Source organism: Bombus impatiens, unplaced genomic scaffold (assembly GCF_000188095.3).
Source record: "Bombus impatiens unplaced genomic scaffold, BIMP_2.2 scf_0494, whole genome shotgun sequence".
NCBI lineage: Eukaryota > Metazoa > Arthropoda > Insecta > Hymenoptera > Apidae > Bombus > Bombus impatiens.
In genome coordinates, this window is record NT_176913.1 from 247,786 (window position 1) to 271,314 (window position 23,529).

The 23,529-nt window shown below is 38.7% G+C and overlaps 1 protein-coding gene and 1 long non-coding RNA gene across 4 annotated transcripts in view; one reads left to right on the top strand and one right to left on the bottom strand.

Moving 5' to 3' along the window:
* LOC100744184 overlaps nucleotides 1-23,529 on the bottom strand; it is a 174,900-nt gene that overhangs the window by 108,832 nt on the left and 42,539 nt on the right. For all 3 annotated transcript variants that reach the window (XM_024368966.2, XM_012387914.3, XM_024368965.2), the window contains one exon: nucleotides 20,897-23,529. In XM_024368966.2, the coding sequence (XP_024224734.1) occupies nucleotides 20,897-23,529 (2,633 nt within the window). The remainder of the gene's footprint in view (nucleotides 1-20,896) is intronic.
* The window catches only part of LOC117151874, a 117,911-nt gene that overhangs the window by 27,322 nt on the left and 67,060 nt on the right, over nucleotides 1-23,529 (top strand). The gene's annotated exons all lie outside the window — the stretch shown is intronic.

Genomic DNA, 23,529 nt, shown 5'->3' on the forward strand with positions numbered 1-23,529 from the left:
GGATAACTGCGCGGCGACCTTGCTGCCGGACAAGCTTTAAGCAGCTGATCGTTATAATCGATAGGACGGCCAGAAGTATGCAAAATACGCGGGCAATCTCTTCTGCGAAACTGGTGGAGCCCGAGGTCGAGCAAAAAACGCGAGCCAACGAGCACCAGTTGCCATGGACGTGCGAGAATTCAATGCGTTTCGCGTGCAGTAGATGTAGTAGCCAAGGTCGCAAACTTGAAAAGTTTAAGCAGATAAATTTAACGAATCACGCTTCTTTCGATAACCCTGATTTGTGATCAATTTAATTGGCAACTGTACGAGATCTGTTTCTTTGCAATACTTGCAATTAAGTGGAATATGTAATCCGATTGTTCATTACCGTTGGAAATATGGGTATTTGCTTATCTTTATGGGATATGCAGTTTATGAGTTGAAATGGTACAGAATGGAACTGGGCAAACAAGTAGAAAGTGATCGTTTTAGTAGGAATGGATTGTAAATTCCATACAGAACGAGGCGAAACAAGTTCTAAATGGCGGAGTAATTTATGTCAGTTTTTAAGTGGAACAATCTATTCAAACTTTGATTGTTATTAATTTATTTAGTGTTTTATTGCAAGATAAGCTAATTGTGGCTAAAGAAGGTGAAAGGATTCCTTTCTCAAAGGTCACGTGCTTTTTGGATTACGTAGATTTTGACGTAATGTGGATCACATAAATATATACGTAAAGAATCAAATAACAAAGTGTTGAGAATTGGTTTCGTCGCTCTCGTCTCTCCCTCTCTATTACAATTTCTATTTATTCTATTCTACTTAACATATCAACTCTTTATTTCCTGAATCGTATAATCCTTATCTTTTGCTGCTATTTTATCCTATATTTATCTATCATAATTCAAAATAGTTAAATAGCACATAAATCTGAAGTATAATATCGTATTATACAAATGCGCCATCTGTACAGCAGCTCTTAAAAATGATGTAGCACGACGTTTCCTAACCTCTTTGAAACATTTCTAACCTGCTTCCAGAATAACTCAGTCGTCACAATTAATGTTTCGTACTTATCTGTCGTAATTATCTCGCCTTGACACTTCGCCCTGGTTATTTTAAACGTTTCGAACAAAGCGGAGATACGTTGAAACGTGTTTCCTTTGTTTCCGTTTCGCCTGATACTTTATCCAGGGGATCTTTTTGCATGCGTTAGACGGCACGTATAGAATGCCAGACAGAAAATACAGGCAGCGGGCATGCAAGGAACCGGTGAATAATAGGTTACAGCCGATCGCAGTATCGACATGTAATGTATACGTCTGGTATTGTGCCACCGTTTGCCAGAGCTACTTGTGGACCACCCACACGATAGCACGCCAGTTCTAACCAACAACGTTCTCCCAGCTAATTACATAACCAGTCGTCTCGACCTTCTCGACTTCAGGTGGACTGACAAACTTGGTATCGAGGAAGATAGATAGTCATTCACCACGACAGTTTCATCCTCTTGATTGTTCCTTCCACCGTTACTAATGACGATAATCGACTAAAGATGCATGCGATAGCGACACTGATTATCGTAATTGTATGCAGTATTCAATGGACTTTGCATCCTCAATTGCCTCGTGTTATTTTCATTGAATATCACTAGTCGAACGTTTACTTTTAATATTATCTCGTTGAATTTTTAGATCGATAGACCTTCCCTCTTTTGTTTCGATTTCGAGTGCTATAACACGATAAGCTTTCGTTATATGCAAAATAAGACACGTGACAAGTGAATGGAAACGAATGAAAACGCGACAAATCATTTCCTTCAAAATCGATATCAATTGCCTTTTTTTTAAATTAATGTTAGAACTAACAGAGTACCGAAAATGATCAATTTGTAATTTGTCGTGCGAGTATTATAGATTCGTTATTCGGATCAGAAACTTCTTACAAGTATTCTATAACATTCGTGCTAAAACACGAATACAACTACGGATTTCTTCTAATAGATATTTGTTTCTCTTTTCACTGTGGAGTCAGGAAAGATACAATTAATAGATTAAAAGAAGGAATCAAAACATCTGATTTAATAGATACAGTCTGCTAAGAAATTATCGCTATCAATCATTCGTAACTGACGTGATCCTATGTAAATTGAGTTGTCAGTCAAATAATTAACGTTGTACCATAAACTTCGGAAAACGCTCCCATGTGAAATTTTTTTCAGTGACCTTCGCGCAAGAGGGTTCTGATTTATTTTCTGTTTTAACTGAGGACATATCGTGTCAGAAGCTAGACCGGAACCGTCGCAAATTTTTTTTAGAATTAATTGATTTTTTATAGCCTCGAATAAACTACGACCAACGATATGGAACAGTCAGCGCAGCGTTTCTCAACTCGACGCATCCTGACATCGTCACCTCCGTTGCTTACACTAAATAAAATGCCTGGCCATTGATGCAACCTGACTCGAGATGGGCAGGAACCTTGTGGAAACTAAACTCGCGTAAACAATTCCGAATACGAGGCCTTCGGCGTCGTATTCGGAAAGTGTGTTACGTGGCGCGCTTAATTGCTCTTTTCTTCGCAGCCGGCGCTTGTGATCCATCTTTGGTTAGGGTCAATTATACATATATGGGCTAATATCGATCGGCACCGTATGCGTACACTAAGCTTGCGTACCTTTTATGAATGCTCTTCGATCTTGTCTATATGTATGCCCCATAATCCTCCTTTCTCTCTAGAATGGCGACACGCTTATGCCAATTTTAGAGACATTAATGAATGGTGCTTGCTAACCGATGGTTACTTGTTTCTCTTTTTAGTATCGATTGTAATGGTTTGATTTGTCGTGTCTCATTAGTTTCGTGTGTCGAAGTTTATATAGATGGAAGGTATATATGGATATGTGGGTTGTAATCCTATTAAGGTTTTAATCCTTTCTAGTCTTGTAATCTTTCATTTTAGATCTTAATCCTTTCGAATCGATAACATGTCTCGTGCACTTTGTAGGTATCTCACTCTTTGGGTCTCGAGACTGTGTCATTCGTGTGACACGTTGCATGAGATTTCTCGCGTGTCTTTTTTTTTCTTAGTATTTGCAATTACACGAGACTTTACTATATTAGTGTATTGTATTAAAGGATAATAAGAGGGATTTGTTCTTAACATTGTTGTCTTTTCAGATCTATATAACCCGAATTGAAAACTTTGTTTCGATAGATATTGTTGAAATAGATAATGTTTAGATATTTACAATTGCGATTTTAACATTTACAATTTACTACTTTTTGTGCATTCTACACTTTTCAACCGCAGAACTACCTACGCGCTATCAAATAATAAATACAATACGTTATACGAAATTGCGGAATGTCTCCAAGACAAATTGCAATTTTTTCAAATTAATATCATAATGATTTATATATAGAATCTTTAAGTTCATATTAGAGACCCGTAGTTGTAGCATTAGAAATAAAGTATCTGAAGATTTGAAAAAAAGATACCTGAAATCGGTACGAAGTATGAGCAATGTACGTAAAAACATAAAAAAAGCAGTTTCAAGTTTGATGTTGTCTATATACATTGTACTATAAGTCATTAATTAACGAAACGATAGATCGTCGTTATAGTTCTTAACTGTTTTATCCCCATTGAGAAAACTGAGTTTAAAGTTGTTGAAGCTGAATATTATTAATGAAGTTAGGTCCTTAAAAAGCTGAATATTTGATGCTTTCTAGGTAGAATTATCATCATAATATCATTAATTTGTATTATTTATACCAATATACCAGATATACGTGGATTTGTTAATTACGTTTTTCTGAAAAATACAATTGGAACAGTTAACATTAGCCAACCGCACGAGCCACAACGAGCTATACGTGTCCACTGCACATTTTTCCAAGTATCGAGGACTAATATTCACTACTTAAAAAACAAAGAAGTGTAACAATTAATTAAGTGGTTAATTATATCTTACGGTAATGATTTTATTTAACGATTTCACGTATTGTTTATACAAAACATCAAATTAAAAGTATGTATTAAAAGCACACAAAAATATAGGTAAAATTGAAAACATTAAAGATGACTAAAGATAAATAACACGACTTGAACGTGAAATGAAAAATTCATAATGCATTTTAATATTTTTTTTACAGTGTGGTATCTTTCGATTATAACTTTATTTAGTATTAACTGATAGTGTAACTTTTTAATTCATTTTTAACACCACTAAATTAGTGTATTTTATTATACAGGGTGCTTGGTAACTGGTGGTACAAGCGGAAAGGGGGTAATTCTACGCGAAAAAAGAAGTCGAAAATATAGAATAAAAATTTTTCGTTTGAGGCTTTGTTTTCGAGAAAATCGTCTTTGAATTTTCGCTCGGTACGCGTGCGTTTTATCACGTCTCGTTATAACGGATCTCACTGTAGATCGTTGTCTCGATGGAAAAATTAAAAAAAAAAATCACCCCCTTTTCGCTTGTACCACCAGTTACCAACCACTCTGTATACTGTACTTTATAAAAACAGAAAAAGTGGCGCAATTAATTGGGTACAGTTCCACGTAAACGATAACTAATAATAACAACAAGAAAAAAGAAAACGCTAAACGTTGCTAAAGTCAAAAAGGGAGATCTCTCCGTTCGGTCACGCAGCGATCTTCTTCACAGAGGCAAGATCTCCCCGTTCGGTTGGCTAAGTGTTAAGAATTATGGCGAGATAATATAAGAATATGTACCAATACTTCGTGTTGCCACTGTATGAACAGGTTCTATATGCCCAGTTATCGCATGGTGTACATTCCGTACAAGAACTCAGGCGACTTTCTCGAACTTGGAGGCCGTCTTTTTGTCAATAGCCCGTATTCCAGAGCACCGAGGCGGTTTAAAATTCTCCGCTTTCATCCACGTAGGTTTCGGGAGTAGGTGTATTACGTAGGCGCGATCTGTTCATGTCATGTTACATCGTATATAGATGCGAGTTCGCGCGATCATTGCCGTGCTTTCCAATTTCTGCGACGTTCTCCGCCCTCTCACTCCGTTTTAAGCGGCCAGCTACCATCCTCGTGCGCACTATTTGCATATTCAGCGCGTGTCCACGATGTCTTTCCACGCCTTCGAACTGTGCGAACTGTTTTTACGCGGATGCCGCGCGTAAACTACGAGAACTTACCAATACGCGCCATGTTTACCGTTACGGGGCATAATGACGTGACAAACAGCGATCCGCCTTGCCAAATAAGATCGGAGCCGAGTCGAGCCGATTCAGAATGCTGTGAGCGGCGCGCGTGCAAGATTTTTAGTATCGCGTATTGATTTTCGCGATTTTATTTTTAGGTTTAGGTATTGGTTTATATACGGCGCGGTCTCATGCCCGTGATACAGGTGAGAAACATTCTACGGTTCAAAATAAGTTGAAAATTTATCAACAGAGCAACAAAAGTGCATTGGTGGCCTTATTTTTGAGAAAATCAAGTTTGTGTCACGTATACGCGAATTCGCTTAATTTCTAGGAATCGGCAGGAGGTTTTTCTACGAGCGAAAATAAGTCGAGAATGTAGAGTAAATATTTTATGTCAATAAACGTGAGGTGGTTATAACGCGTAGGCGTATTCAACAAAGTAACGAGTGGATGAATTTGTAATAGTCAGATGTATTAAAATAAGTATAAATACAAGTACAGAGATAGTATATGCCGGTTTCGATCGGTGCTCGCTCAATGCTACTATACCAATCGAAGAAAGAATAATAATAATTTTATAGAGAGCACGTTCACACATTTATATCAACGGACCTTACCACAAAAAGTTAACCTTCTTGTGTAACTCTAGCTGAAGATTACAAAAAAACAGCAATAACAACCTACTCAAAGTTCTTTTGCTCCTAGACCTTGTAACCCAAAACACCGTTAGTGTTCCAAGGTACAATATTATGGATCTCTCAGTTTTGAGTTTTCCGTTTCAATTTGAAACTTTTTCTACGGCCATGACCCATTACAAATGTGTAAAAGGTACTTGAATTTGATATACAATTATTATACACCGTTGATGTTTAGAATATTTGCATTTCTTTAAGTTTACATGTGAAATCATCAATATAGCGTTGTGATAATTTGCAGAACTCTCGCGCAGCAAGATATCTTCTATGAAGTCATTAATTGTATGAATCTGTTCTTAGGCTTCATGATATTAAGAAGTACGTTTATATGTAATATAAAGGGTGGTTGGTAACTGGTGGTACAAGCGGAAAGGGGGTGATTCTAGGCGAAAAAAGAAGTCGAAAATATAGAATAAAAATTTTTTTTTTTAATTTTTCTATCGAGACAACGATCTACAGTGAGATCCGTTATAACGAGACGCGATAAAGTGCACGCGTACCGAGCGAAAATTCAAAGTCGATTTTCTCGAAAACAAAGCCTCGAACGAAAAATTTTTATTCTATATTTTCGACTTCTTTTTTCGCGTAGAATCACACTCTTTCCGCTTGTACCACCAGTTACCAACCAGCCTGTATATTTTTGAATCTTCTCTTGTATTACAAGCTCTTAAATTAAATTCTGTTCTTCAAGACGAACATACGAGTTAATTTTTCCTAAACGAAACGCGCTGAATCTGTCCTTTATGCAAGCGGCCGAACTTATTCCGCTCAAAGATCGTTCGACGAAAGCGTATTTCGAAAGTAAAAGAAGTTTATGGTTGACAGTATGCGCGATTAATGATACGTTTCTAATAACGAATTGCACGCGCAAGTTCGAGCCATTAAACTACATTTCTTGCAAAGCAGGCGAATATCTATCTATTTTATCACGATCTCATGTTTGCTCGCAGTTAATTACATCCCACGATTCTATAGTCAACGAGGAAGACATGCCATGTCGAGGAAGCATGCGAAGAAGCACGAGTGCCTTCGTAAACCACGTTTCACGTACAACGTGTAAATTCAGCTAATTTCTCGAGTTCTTCGAGAACGCGGTAGATCTGTAATACATGAATTTTATTTGTACTTGTTTAAGTAACAAGGATCAAGTGGCTGACGAAATTGACTCGATAAGCTTGTAACTATTTGTATATTTATTATGGAACAGCTGTCTAATTTGTATTTTCTCATTAATTCCTGCTATTCAATATCGGTGGTATTTAGCAATAAATATACGAAGTGACAAACGATAGGTATAAATAAATAATTTGTAAGTATTTAAAAGTATATCACATGATACTACTACTTGTAATTTAAGAGCATATTAATATAATCGTATAATTTTTCACTGATCAATTGATAACATTGAAAATAAAATAATTTAAAAGAATTCTTGTTCTCACGAGTTATTTGCTGTAAAGGAAACTAAAGTAAATTTAAGGAAGGAGAAAATGCAAGTTACAACGAAGGGAGAAGGATAAAGTTTCCGCACGAAATTGATAATAAATTAATAAGAAAAAGAGAAAGAAGAAAGGGGAAAACATAAAAGGAGGAGAAAAATATTTAAAAAAAACACACAAAAAGTAAAAGAAAAGAGAAGGAGATACCGATACAAGTCATGACAAACGAAAAAGGGAAGACCTACAAGCCATACCTAAATTGAAAGATACAAAAAAGGAGAAAAGTAACAGGCTTTGCCTTATGGTAAGCGTATCATTCACACCTCCACTGACAGAGGTCAGTTGATTGTGACGCTTGGTTAAGGAAAAGGAGTCAGGAGTGCACGTAAGAATTGGATCGCATTCCCCGTTCCACGAGGTATAAAACCGTTGAGATAATATTGCCAGATAGGTTATTTATTGATATCTGGAGAGCTAGCGCTGACTCTCAAGCCGCACGATACTGTGTTGTTGTTCTACGCCACGGTATGCCATCACGGAAACCTTCCGCAAGAGATCGCATAATGCTAGCTGCAGCTTTTGCATCTTTCTTCCTCCCTTTTGTGTTTCTGGACGAAAGCAGCACTCGTGTAACATCCTGCTACGGTGTACCGTTGATAGCCCTAAGAGATGCGAGTAAGATTCGTCTCGCTCCGGCTTCGTCAGCCTTTTCTCGCCGCGGATTCGCGATCGAGCCTGGGAAACTCGCCTCTCTCATTTTCCCTAACACCGCGCGTTCTTTAGTCTTGGACATACATATTTGGATTATCTCATAATTAGGCGAGGTACATTCGGTACAGCTTTGATATCAATCTTCCCATTGATCGTTAATTATAAACTTATTCTACATTGTGATAAGAAACGATTCAATTGTGTAACATATGTAGTTGTTAGACAGATCTGTAAATCTTTTTAACGTCAATAGGTTGAGTAAATACGAATTTTTATTTTTATATGGCAAAAGCAGAGTATATTGAAAAAAAACAATAAACCGAATTTAAAAAAAGAAAAATAGAATATAGAAGACAAGAAAAAATAAAACAAATTCTAATAATTTATTATTCCCTCTTCTAACATCTAACTTCAAACATTCTCTTCTTTTTATCATAAATCTGCTACCTGGTTTTTTATCGATTCGCTGAAATTGACGCAAAAAGGATGAAAAATAATTGGTAGGTTTAAAACAACTACGATTGTAATTTCATTCACTGGGGATAACGAATCGCGTTCTCTGCAGCTCGATCGAATTCATTCACCAAAACCGAAATAATCCCTAATCGGATCGCAATACAGAACCGCGAACAGGGCCGTGATAGGTGAGCTAATAAATCGTAATAATCCCGACGTACGTCGGTACGGGCGTACAGCAAATGCCATTAGTGTGAACTTTCGATGGAAACGGGATACGAGAGCTCGTGGCTCGTGGTGCACAACACGCCTGGCTGCGCGTTCGCGTGTAGGTCAGCCTTGTGGGTGCAATGCTGAGGAGGTGTGGGCCCTGCATACCGGAGATTTCCCTCGAACAGACTAGACTGATCTTTTCAACGTTGCGGGCTAGCGTGCGGTTTTTAGCGTGCACGCTCACACGCGTCGCGCAGGGTGTGTCTAACGCGGCGCACTTGCTCCACATAAGAATCGTTCTGTATCGAATCGTAATACGTACGGTGATGTAAGTGCCAAATTCTTGAAATTTGTTCGTTGATTTTTTGATATTTCGATACAAAGTTTTGCAAAATTTCAGTTACAAAGTTCGTATGGTTTTCTATTGAATTTTTCAGATTTGAAAATTTGATATTTAAGGTGTTGGGGAATTGGAAGTTTAGAATCTTGATAAATAGAAAATTTGAAATTTTGGAACATTGGAATTCTGACATTTGTGAAATTTTCCAGAAAGTATCGAAGATCCGTAAAATTGTAAGCACGAATATTTAGGAACGCGAGAATTGGAAAATTTAAAAATTTCATAAATTGAAAATATATAAATCGAAAGAATCAGTAACAGAAGAGGAAGCAACCTATGTTTGTAAGTTCTTAATGTAAAAAATGCTGCAATTCCCCTTGGTAATGCATAACTTGCTTTAATCGCTGCTAATATGAAATAGCTCATTTCAAGAATGAAGAAAAAAATGTGGGTGATCAATCGACCGAAGTAGAAGTAATTAAGAAGCGTTACGCAAACGTTATCAAAGCAGCATGGACCACATGCTGAGCGTCTCTTGATGATGTTATGAAACAACCTACCGCAGTTCGTTTGAGCTATTGCAGCATATCATGGAAAGTTCTGTCAGTGACTGAACGTGATTGGGAAAATAACTCGTCTAAGACTTAATGACTAGCGCTATCGTCGGTCATCTTTATTTATAAAATGCGAAGTAATGCTGGATAGCAGAGATTCTATCCGTTCTAACATCATATGAATTATAATTTTTTTATTTAAAATCTTATCGATAATATATTACAATTAAATGCACAACTTGTCGAAGTATTAGCACGTTTTAAGTCAAAATTATTTAGGATAGTTCTTTTATTACTGTAAACAAATTTCTCCAAACAAGCTGAAGGTAACGAATATATTAAATGACAAAACTGCATCGTATTGCAACTCCAATACCAATTCTTGTAATAGATATAACATAAGATTTAACAACCACCAAAACCCACTAGCTACTCAATTACTCGATACGTCTGACCAGATCCGCAGGCTAAAATTACCCTTTTGATTTAAGCACTAGATTCAACTAGAATCAAACACACGATAAACGCGACATAGTACCACGCCAGAGAAATTTACTTATAATTCTCAATGAGAATTGATTGTAAAATTCATCCAAATAAAAAAAAAATAATGCTAATTCTTTCGTCGTATATTGATTTCTGAAAGTATATTTGTTTCGTCCAGTGACTCTTTGCGTAGCCCGGGATCTATCCCTCGGTCGAGGCGGCCACTCGTTACGTCAACATAATTAATTGGACTGTAATAATCATAAGGAATCGTCGCAAAACTAAGCATTTCAATTTGACCGTTGAGGCCGTTAAGTGGTATAAAACACCTTCGAGACAAAATGTTCTTTACGGTTATTGCTCCATCAGGTAAAAAGTGGGGAAACGTGGGTTTTCCCATGTCTCCCGCAATTTTTACCAGCAAGCGACCGGTGGTGGGGCGACCAACACCCAGCAAGAGTCTTCTTCTGCGACAGCATCGTCATTGGACTTTACTGGATCTACGACTACACACCATCTCCGCACTGTGTGCACTACTTTAACTCAGTCAACATCTCTGCACTGGGTTCGCAACTTTAACATATATCTAATTAACGTATATACAAGGTGGTTGGTAACTGGTGGTACAAGTCGAAAATATAGAATAAAAATTTAAAAATTTTAAAAATTAAAAAAATAACGTCAATCGAGACAACGATCTACAGTGAGATCTGTTATAACGAGACGTGATAAGTCGATTTTCTCGAAAACAAAGTCTCAAACGAAAAATTTTTATTCTATATTTTCGACTTCTTTTTTCGCGTAGAATCAACCCCTTTCCGCTTGTACCACCAGTTACCAGCCACCCTGTATATACGCAACGAGCGTAATCATATTGTCTGCAATTGTTGTTGGAATAAAAAGTATATTATAACCCGTTACCTCAGCGTTCTAATTAATTCAGTCACCTCTATTATCCTAAACGAAATAGAGGATCGATCAGTTTCGTGGCGTCGGTTGTATATCGTAACGGGAATTTACGACTCCCGTTGACGCGCTCCTTGAGATCGCGTCTCTCCGCGAATGGTCGACAAAACAATATTTTATCCTGATACGATAATATATATTTCAACATTAATAAAATATAAAATCGTCTTGAATCTTTCTGTCTGTGATTTTGTAACTAAATTACATTGTGATGAAAGGAACGTCCATATACCGTGTACGTTTGAGCGATAGCGTACATTGAATCACGTTACACGAACCGATCAGTGTCGCCTTCCGATTCAGCTGTTACGCGTCTTGCAAGGTTAATTCTCCCAAGTGTGCGCACACACACGTATCTGGACAATTGTTGCGATCACTCGTCGGCGATAATTTTTCACCATGTATCTCGCTACGTGGAATAGTCGCGACGCGTTGGACACGCCCTGCATATGCATGCATGCGCGCGGATGCTGGCTGACTTTTCATGGAATCTGCTCGCCGCGGAATGTTCGTGGCCGCAGGTCACCACCGTTCAGTGATTTTGCCTGCTGCACGCTCGGATTCCCGGTACCCTTCCCGCGCTCCTGCTCTTTTTCCGAGAACGAACAATTAACACGTTCCGCCTCGTGCACGGAATTAACTTTATCTTTTAAAAAGGACTCGATGTTATATAACCGAATGAAGTCGAACTTTGTGCCACAGTCTTGAATATTTTGAGAATCGATAACAGTAATCGTTAGATTGCGGATATTTATGCGTTTGCACATATTTTATTTTTTTTTTTTTCATTGTTTTTCAACTATCAACGATTTGGATTAACAACGTAGTTAAACCAACGAGTAATTTATTTTTTATTATACTATCTCATTATGCTATCTCAGCATTCCGTTCTTCCTTCTCAATTTTGAAATTCGTACATCTATAAATGGAAGGGAAAAAATGGAAAAATAGAGATTTTTTCATTCATTAAAGATTACAACGAACGTTCTGTTTTAGGTTCTTTATACATTTTCGCATATTATATGAATTCTGCGTATTTTCGCACATTTATATGTCGGAGATGAAAGGAAAACCGGAGCCTTCCCTTTGCAATTTTGGGAAAAGTCCTCTAATGCTTTAGCTTAGATTTTATCATAGCTGTAATTAAGCAATTGTTGTCATTCGATCTGATTCTAATTGTTCGAGATTTGTGATAGCGAAATTGGGTTCGAGGTGACAACTGGACGTAGCCATCAGTTTAGGATTCGTGTGATCGCCTTGGAAAGTGACACATCGAGCAGTATACCGCGCGTCTCAGCAATCGTATTTTTGTAAAATTATTCTATGCATAGTAAAGAGTTATCCCGTTGACCGTGGATTCGTTTGAACCCAAGAACATTGTTAATAGCGTTCGTTAAACTCATTATTCGTTAAACTTATGTAGTATCGGGGAAAAGGGGCCTAAGAAACATCAACTTAACTATAGACAATGTCGCGAGAGCCGAAGCGCTGTCGGGTCTATTAATGTGTCCTCGGTCTTTACGAGTGCCTAGTTTCGTTAGAAAAAACCTACCTGACCCTGGCTACGAGCGTCTGCAGAACACGTGTGCGGAGGGCCTAGCAAAAGACAAAAGAGATGCTACAAAGGCCAGAATGCGAGTTGAGAAGCAGAGTGTGAGTCTACGTACGACGATATTGTAGTCAGTCCTGTTGTTATTGAGTATCGCTTATTAAACTACACTAAACCCTAAATATAACATCATTACTTGTCCTTACTCTAAGAATCCATACGTTACTACACTTATTATTCGTAAAACATATTATTCGTTAATCTTGTTATTCGTTAATCTTATTATTCGTTAAACTCAATATTCATTACGCTTTGTAAAGTCTTGTATATACGCGTAAATGTAATCTCTGTTTTGTAACACGATGGCTAATTCAAACGAAGGATCGTTACGCGCCCTAAATTCTAATGTTAATCCGACATATATTTTATGAAAATGCATAAAAATTGGCAATCTGCTCGTGAGTTTCTGTCTTCTAACGCATCGAATGTCAATGTCTGGCCAGTTAACAGGCTATTGGCTACCGACACGCGCAAGTATCTCAGGCCTCTTTCGAGATTCATCGACACGGAGCAGCTAGCTCGCGCGCGGATGTATTTCCAGCTATCGAATGGAGGGATCTCCTTTCCTCGGTCGACTGTCCGCTCGAAAGGTTAATATGTATCGCGATACGGCGTGAGTTTTATTGGTTCGTCAAGGTGGACACGAAGCGAGATGAACTTTAAAAAATGCAAATGTCGCGTAAATGTCAGAACCTTTCTACATCTTCTGACATATTTTCATAAACATATAGTAACATTTTACGTGGGTTTTATCAGATGCTTTGTATAGGTGAAATAATTGGATATTTAGCATAATGATCGTAATTTTGAACTGAACGAGAATGTGATATCACGTGAGAAAATATCGATCTCGAGATCATTGATTTACATAAAAAGAGTAAGATAAAAAGTAGAAAATAAGAGAAAGAATAAAAAGAGTAGACATAAAGGTATTATAAACGCTTCTTTTTTCGCCGCAAATTTTCATAGCCCGAATTTTAATTGCTTTTGAAACATTACAAATGCTAAACAGTTTCATCCAGGATTTCTGTGACTAGCGCATACCGATTTTGACGCAATTTTGCGCTATTGTTTGAAAAATCACCACTTTAATAAATTACAAACGGCAGAAAATACAAAGAGTAATCGTTCGAATAGGTATGAAACAAAGTAAGTATCAAACAAAAGTTATATCATTTCTCAAAACCTACCAATGAATTATTTTGTTAAATCGTCAGAATCAGCTCAAATTTCATAATGATCGATTCACCATCCTCTATATTCTACATTATTGTATATTGTACGTAGGCTGTGCATTTTTGTACCTTTAAATTTCCTACAAGTACACAAAAATTCGCGCGAATAACTAACTATAAATGTCTTAATACATCCCTTTCGACAAGTTTATTTTTCCCTCGTTCGAATATTGCCAAAACAGGCTTGCGTCTGTTTCGCGATGAGCAGATAAACGTAACGCGAATGTTTCACACCTGGGCGTGGATTGGTCGAGATATTATTGGCTGGCACGCGTGTGCGTGCGTGGGTGTCCCGCAGGAAGGCAATGCGCCATTCCACCGGTATTGCTCGCGGCTTACTGCCACAGACAGTCGCATTAAACTTAAGCTCTACTTGATCAATTCGTCGCGCGCGAGATACGCAGTCACCTGCTGGGGTGCGCGCCGTTGGGGCAGAAACCTTCCAAGCAGACCACCGGCTTGGTCGACTATTTCTTCTGATTACTGCCTACAGGATTTTCTAGATTGCAGCATTGTGATATGTCAATTTAGGGGCGTAGAATATACAATAGAACGTTGAAGGCTAAAGAAATAAGAAATTGGAAAGTAAGAGATGAAAGATTTCGATGTAGAAGGTTAAAATTAGGCAGAAATTCTTGGGTTTTAGAATCGCAATAACGTGGATCTTGAGGTTCGTGGATTTGGGAATTTTAAATGTAACGGATTGCTATTGGGTTGGCAACCGAGTGATTGCGGATTTTGTCAATACTACCTAATGACAACATCCGTAATCACTTAGTCGTCAACCCAATAGTTTAAGAATGTTAAGAAAGTGTAAAGAAGTAGAGAATTAGGAATTTGAGAACGTTGAAAGTAAAGAATAGAGAATTCTTGAATTTTAAAGAAAACTACAACTCTACGAATTTAGTAAGTTTCGGATTCTTCGCGTAATACTGTTTATCGGTTTAAAGTCATAAAAATAGGTAAATAAGAGAGCTTTGCATATTTAGAAAAACGAGAAAGATAAGAAACTGGTGCAATTATACCTTACCCATCGAACGAGCGAACGCGACCGGATAAACGTTCCGTTTATCAATTTCAACTAATCTCAGCACGCACGAAACATAGAAAGTGAAACAACAAGAATGGCATTCCTAATCGTAGACAACCAGTTTATGTTGTGGCTTACACACGACGGATAAAACAGACAAAACCAACTCTCTCGCACGATTAATAAGATTCCGTGGTTAATCGTGCGGCCGAGTCGTTAATTTCCCCGTAAAACAAAATTCAGTTTACGAGCGAGGATCGTAATATAAACTCGCTTTATCACGGTTTACAAACAGCTTGTAAGGTGTTATCGAGGTCCGCAGCGGGAGCCATTATCGCCCTGAGGAAACGGATTTTCCACGAACCATTTTCCATAAACGTTCCTAATAAAATCTCGCGGTATCTGCGCGTAATTAACCGTTACGCAATGCAATTACAACCACGAGCTCGATACAATGCCTAATAAAAGATACGGTGAGAAGAGACTGGACTAAATTATACGACGTAACATGAAAAACGCATTACGAGGGTCGAACGAAGGAAGATAAAAATCTCAAGGCTGGTCTGATCGGTCGACGGTGAAACAAGATCATTAATCGCCAGCTACGCGGACCATAGGAAATTTCGTTACGGCTCTGATTCGCCGCAGAACCACCTGTTCCGATCACGGAACCTTTTACGACAACAACCGTTTCGCAAGCGTTCCGTTTCCACCGTGGGACCATGCAAATGGATTTTGCCGCACTCTTTCACTGCGTACACCATTGTTACCTTCTCACCTTTTTTTCCTCGACCTCGACTCCAGCATGGTCATATTACGTCCATTAATCTTTTTAACCGAGAACAAGTCGATAGAGTATCCTGGTTTGCGAAATACACTTAGGGCTCGATAGCGATTCGTCGAAGAGGTCGAATATAACATTGGTCTGTTCGACGCGTGGAAATAATTATCCTAGCGAGGTGTACAGACACCTCTGATCGATCGGATAATTCGATCGACGGGTTTATGGACAAGCGATTGCACCAATGGTTCGTGGTCTTATAGAGGATGTTATTGGTGATTGTAATTGATGTATGATAGAATTAATCGAGGCCGGTCTGAAGTTCTTCGCGTTGTAAGAGAGGCTTGTGTAAAGGGAATGGATTTTATCCGTTAAGAGATTGTTGTGTTATACCGTGCTGTAGGTCAGAGAATATTATTCTAGAATATTATAAAATTATTTTCAAGTTTCGTCGTATAAAAATGGTAATGAGACTCGTGAAAATAAAACTCTGGGTAAAAGAAAAGTAAACAAATATTCGCAAGAATATTGGAAATATAAAATGTTCTAAAAATATTAGATTATAAATGTTCTAAACGGTAACGTAATAAATTATCCATGCAAAGAGGAAAGTAAGAATGGAAGAAGGATGACGGAAGATGACGATGTAACTATAATTTCCTTAATACGTGGTAATAAATACGAATAATTTCCCTTCGCGTGGAGATATGCCAGCTGTCAACTTGTGGCAACCCATCCCACCTGTATGTGTCAAGTTATACGACCTTGATGAACCTTCATCCTCGGCTAACGGGAGAGTACCGTGGTGCAACAAGAAGGACAAACTTCCATCTAGAAGACGAATGTTCCCGGCACGGTCATAAACGGAGAATTATTTATCATATGGGTTAAATGTTACGTCCGATAAATCTTCGGCGCGGCCACACTTTCCGAGAGAATGCAACCGGACTTTTATATCGATGATCGTTTCAACGCTATATCATTATTCTTCGTACAAGTGGTTGAACATTGAGAAAGCTCCGTTACGATCTAAACCCGTAACATGTTTGCTTAAGTTTCGTTATACAACTTCATCGTGTATCATCTTACAAATAGTTCGCATTATACATTAATCAAATCGAATGTCTGCCAGTTATTGGCTAATTTGTAGATATTTTAATAATAATAAATTGATCGTGTATGCGTCGTGTGTAGCATGTAGGAAATTTGACACGATTATGCGTAGACACTTTCGCAAGTTCGTGTTCTTAAGCATATAATTTGAAAAATGGAATTTAAGTAAATAATTGTTTTACCTATTAAATGTCATAACAGGTGCTATATCTCCGATATTTTATATATTTTTGTTTACATTATATGCATTCTATGCATTTCTGCACTTTAAAGTTTCGCGTGGATGCGTAATAAGTTTCCCACGCAACACACGATATCCCAAGTAATCTTACATAGATATGTACACATACACATATACATAATGCAGGCTCATTATAAATATCAGAGTATAATAAATCAAATTCAGCTTCGGTTAAGCGCTCATCAGAATCTCATTCAGACTAAATATTCTAGAATTATATGCATCTTCGGACCTTTCGGTATTAACTTATTCATTGGATATTAGAAATGTTAAGTGATATTATATCACGTACCCACTTCGGGCAAGATTTCATAATGCCACATCGTTACGCAAGAAACGATGTTGCAGGCGTCTAGGAGAATTAATCAATTTCGTTCGAATTAAATATCACAGTTACGAATATTTGTAGATCAATTTGCAATCAATTTGCTGATGGAGTAGCATAAATGTTACACGATACTAGGTCACGTATGCACCTGTAATAAGATTTCATCGGGTACTTCGTTGGAGGTCATAAATATCTTTATAGCATAGTAATTATACGCCGTAACGTTAGAAATATCATTCACGTGTTTCAGTATTACGGAATCGATCGAATAATGGTATAGCTTAGGCGCGATTTAAGCCGCGTATGTATTCACGTTTCCAACGTAGTCGCCTAAGCGATCTCGTGACGCAACGTTAGCCGAGAACAGGTTGGTAACAAGTAATTAGCCGCTTCCAGACAGCATACGTTCAGCTGCTTCGATATCGATAAAATGACCTAACATCACTTGCTTTCCATGTTCCATAACGATATTTTCTTCAATACTATCCGATTTAACAAGATTCATTCAACAAATAGCAGAGATAAGAATAAGGTAGATGAATCATTGGATCGATCGAAATAAATCAGACGACTACTATTATTGTCTAGATCGGAAGTTATGGTTGAACAGAGGATTGGTGAACATGTATGTATTTCAACGTATGAATTATTCGATTTGTATCGTTTGATTACTTCATATATTTGAGAGACGAAGTCTAGCCATAACGTACGCATTCTACTTATTAATACTTTAAATCTGTACGGAAGTATTTCTACTATCAATATTAGAAATATCGATATAATATTTTTGGGAAATATTCTGCAATCACTGTATTAATGGAAAATGCAGAAAATAAGACAAATTACTCGTTGGTTATCTGGTAGGATGAAAGAAAGTGTTGCAAACGGAAACATTTATACTAATCAAATATATTACTTGTGCAATGCAATTTAAAAATGTGTTATAAATCGCAAGGGGAATTTTATCTCGATTATAACTAATTTACAATTAATGATTGCCTATCAACTACGACTTCTGTATATTTTAATTTTAAGAATTAAGCTGCACGAGTAGTACCACTAATTTGAAAAACCTTCCAACGACAGAAAAATACAACAGGTTCAACGATAATCTACAGAACACAAGTTTAGTATGATACACAGAAATCTTTCTCCATTGTCCAAAATTTATTTACTTTCATAAGCTGTTTAATCTATGAGGTTCGGCAAATCGTACAAGAAAGCGATGGGAACACGTGGAAGGTCGCAATAGTTTCTATATCGCAAACGCGACGACGAATAACTCCGAAAAACATTTCTATGGCGTAGGCGGGAACGTGAGCCTCTTGAATAGCATCCACCGGTGCGGATGGTCTCCACCGTATGGTGTACAGTTAGGCGTGACGCAAGCGTGCGCTCGAGAACGGTATGAGATTCCAATTATAGGGAGCTTCCGGTTTCTAAGGGTCTCGCGTTTGTTTGGAACAACGCCCGCGTCAGCATACTTGAAGATGAAACGTGCGAAAAGTATGGAAGCCCATTGCTGTGTGAATCGAATCGTGATGAAGGCACCGAATGGAATTGCTTCGTAATTTATGGCCATGTCGCTGATGATTAGGAAGTATTTTGTGATGTAGAACGTCAATAAAGGCGGATTAGAAATAGTGGCGTTCGAGAATTTCTGATGAAGTATGTCGAGAGAAGAACTCGAATTTTTAGAGGTACGTGTATGATACTGGTAATCTATTAGATATTTGAATAGATATAGCTCTGTCCTCTAAGTTCATAAATCTTAATTTTTGAAATTAAGAAGTACAAACCTAGTTGCCTCTCTCTTTGCCGTGTACGTTATTTTCACGTACTTTTGTAGGCGTTATCAAAGTACACGTTTTGCATTTTGCAATATAATTTTATTATCTTTATCCGATTTAGAGGATACGAATGCCGGCTACGTACTTCAGAACGTACATACACGTGCCAATAACATTTTAGAAACTTAGTTAATCGTCCACGTGTGCATCTTTGAGAGAACGTAGCGTTTATACACCTGATGTTAAAATTTTAAAGGCGCGTCAAAGATACGACTCTGAACAGCGCAGTCATTCTACGTGTTATTGCGGAAGTCGCGTTAGAACGATCGTAAGGGAACCGTTCGCGGTGATCCACGACGATCGGATAAGCGCGAAGATCATGGTTGTAAAAGAACCTTATAAAGCCACACTTTATACGACTGTCCCGGGATATCCATCTTATCCCGCGTACGGTGATTTCTGTCTTTTAAAATGTAATATAAAGATAGCTTCATCGGCTACTATGTATCCAACTAGGCATATTTTGTGCCTGAATCGCTTCACCAGTGGCAATTAAGATTTCATCGTTTATATTTCGAGTCGAGTAATAAGGAAGTGTGAGGGATTGTTGAAGGAGAATTTCGAATTTTATAACTCAAATTTGCTGTCAAATTCAACAGAAATTTTATTGATTCTGCTTCTAATTAATCTAATTAGTCAACGGATATAAGGCATTTAAAAATGTTACAGGAAAATAATCATACACTTTTAGTTTTTGAATATTATAGTTGTATGTAAAACGTATGATATTCCCAGTAAAGTAAAAAATTACTTATTTAATTCAGTATAAATTCAAGTCAAAATTAAATTTACTTAGAGAAATTGCAATAATATTATAAAGGCACTTTATATACTTAAAACTTAACGTTGTACAAAGAAAAAAGTTCCCATAATCTTTATTCCCAAAACGTTATCAAAAACGCGTGAAATATCAAAGTTTAATGCGTATGTCCGTAACATACATGAGCATTGTAATTGAATTTAATTGATTTTGTTTGAATTGGATTTTTGCAATTGATTTTAACAAATCTAAACTACGATATTTTAGATTTACATATATGTACTCTTCGAATATTATAATTATAAAATAAAAATAAGATTGAACCTTTTATATAAATATATCTATGTATGTATATGTATATGTATATGTATATGTAAATATATAAAACGTTTACATTTCTTTACTATAAGTCTTTCTTTTAATATACATATACAAACATATATATTATATATAATTAATTATATATGATTTATTATTATAATATAATTAATATATATAATATATATACTTTTATATAATATATATTAATATATATTTTTTTATTTGTATATAATTATATATGTATGTATATGTATATTAGAAGAAAAGCTGATAATAAAGGAATTTAAACGCTTTGAGCTCCTGAATCGGGAGAATATTCACACGTTAAGAAGTTCGGCCTAAAATTAAAGACTTTTAATCCTACATCTTCCTGCTTCATGCTTATAACAAAATCAATAAAAGTTCCAAAAATTGTATCTTTGTAAAACAGTACCCAATCCAACAAATATCTAAGATATTAACATAAAGGGAAATACCAAAAGAATTTGAAATCATCATTTTCGACTCACTATTTTCCTAAAATGTTATTCAAATGGTACAAGTGTATATAACAACAATTCGCACGACAACATGTTGTTTTAATTTTAAAGGAGAAATCTTACCTGATTGATGTCGCTACCCAAGTCCCGCGCGCTTTTCGCGCTCCTTAGCTGATCGCCCCGGTACTCTCTGTACCTGATCGTCACCTCATCGTCGGTAAGAGCGCCGCTGCTGTTGCTCCTCGCGTTCTTCTTGTTCTTCTCCTCCTTCGCCTTTTTCTCCTTCTTGCTAAACAGCTGCTTCACCTTGCTCATCGTGCCACTCTTCTTCGCCGCCTTCTTCTCGTACTTCTTATCCGCGCCGGTCGGTGGTTTCGCGGTCACTGGCGGCGACTTCGACATGTCGTTCATATATTTATCGTACTTCCGTTGCTCGTTCGGCGTCAGATTCATGTTTCTATCGGTATGCCGTCTCTCGTGTTTGATAAATTGCCTTGTAACGAAACCTTCGTCCTCCGACTCGATTTGTTCCCTTCGGTCGACCTCCTGTGAGTCGCGCCTGTAATCGTTCTCGATCCCGGAATCCGCCAAGCGATCCTTTCGATCGGAATCACTGAGCCGAGTCTCGCGATGTCGACGCTCCGTATGCGTTCTGGTCTCTTGTCTGGTGTGCCTAGACTTGCTACCATCGTGATAGACCCTGGGAGGCCTGGTGGGACTTTCATCGAACGTCTCCAACCTTCCAACTGTTGCCTTTACTCGCGGACTCTCTCTGGCGTCGGAGTCGTCGAAATAATCCAGCCGATTGCGCGACCTTCTGAGAGGTTTCTTTGGATCCTCGTCCAACTTTCGATGCTCCTTCCTCAAAGTTCGCGATGTCTCGTCGTATCGAGTCTCGCAGCGAATCGAATCTCTGGCCGTAGTGTCGGAATCGTATCTGCTGGAGTTGTAACCTCCGCGATCGGTGCGTATTCGCGGCGGAGAACTGTCGTAATCATCGTGAATCGGGTGTTTGCTGCTGGTGTACCGTTGAGTCGTACGAGTTTCTTTATAGTACTTGGACTCCAATTGGCTACTGGTCATCTGGGATATATCGGTGTCGTAGTCGTCGTTTGGACCTTCGCGCAGACTATCCAGGTGTTGTTTCGTAAACGGGGATCTTTCTTTGCGGTCATTCATCGTGGGACTCTCTAAAAGTGGTCGGCGCACGTCTCTGGCGTTCACATAGTCGGCATGACTGGTCAGATTCTCGTGCGACCTGGTCGTGTATTCGCTCCTTAACGCTCTCACTCGCGAATTCTCGCCCACTTCGTCCAGACGCTGCGTGGACTTGCTCATGCCGCGGATGGATTCGAAATTCTTCTTCTTGGGCAAGTAGCAGTCCCTCGGTCGAACGTCTCTGTCCAAGAAATCGTCGCTCTTGGAGAATTTCCTTTCAGTCGTGGTGAACTTCTTGGCGATTATGGGCGAGGAAAGGACATTATTCTCCCTCGGCTCGGTTCGGAAGTGACGAGGAATGGTGTTCTCCTCCGGGCGCAAGTTGGATGATTTGTAAGGGCTGCTTGAGTTTCTGGGCGCTTCGTACCGTTCCTCCGGGCTGGTTCTACTCCTGTCACTGAGGAATGGCTTGAAATCGTCCGCGTAACCCTCGTGCGTTCGCGTCTCTACGATATACTTGTCTCCGTAGTTGTCTGTCCTCGTTTCAACCGTGTATCCGTCTCTCGGTTTGCTATCGATGTAACCATCCGATGGGATCTTGTTGGTGATCTTCTTTTCATAACCGTACACCTTACCGTTGTCTTCGTGAATCTCCTTCTCGAATATGTACTTCTCTCCGTTGCTGTTGGTGCGCGTTTCCGTGATGTACGTATCCATGTAGCGTTTCGGCGAGGCAACACGGTTAGGAGTGACCGGTGACGGGACGATCGGCTTGTCGATGATCTCGTGCTCGGATTTTTTGATCGGCACGTTCGCGCTGTTCTTCGCGGCGAACATTTCGTCGGCGAGCAGCCTCGACTTGATTCTAGATTCGAGAAGGTCGCGTCTAGCGCTCAGTTCGGACGTCTTGTTCGATATTCCGCTTTGGGTTTGTCTGGCGGAGAATTCGTTACCGTCTCGTTGTCTGGCGTCCGTGCCATCGGCTCTGCCTCTGCCAGACGTGTCAACAAACACGGTGGACGTGTATTTTTCGGGCTTGTCGTATAGACGTCTGTCGATGTCGTCAAATTCATGACGTCGTTTTGTGTCTACGTTTCTGGTAGCGTAATCCTGCGTGCCTCCGTAGTGGCTAGAAAAATGAGTACTGCTGTTCTTTCTGTCCTCCTCGTATCTCGATTTAAACGTGTTGATCTCGTTATTACGTCGTAAGTCGCTGTACGAGTAATCCGTCCTGCGGTAATCCTTCTCCGCGGGACTGTTCTCGCGCGAAGAGTCTTTCCTCTCGAGACCAAGCCCTTCGTCGCTGTCCGAGTGACTTCTTTGCGCTTTTTTCTTGTCGGTCTGCACCTGAGCGTAAATCACGTTGGTCTGCGGAGGCGGCGAACTGCAGGACTCGTTCGGTCTGGTATAAGAAAACGGTCGGTTGTTATTGTGACCGAATCCCGGGCCTGGTGAGACCATCGTTTTAGTTAACTGAGGTGGCGGCGACCGGTCGCTGGATAATCGGTGAATCATCTTGTGTATCGTCGACTCTTCGCCGGTTCGTTGCTGCAGATCGTATCGGCTGCTGTGCAGCATGCTACTTGTACCGACCTTGT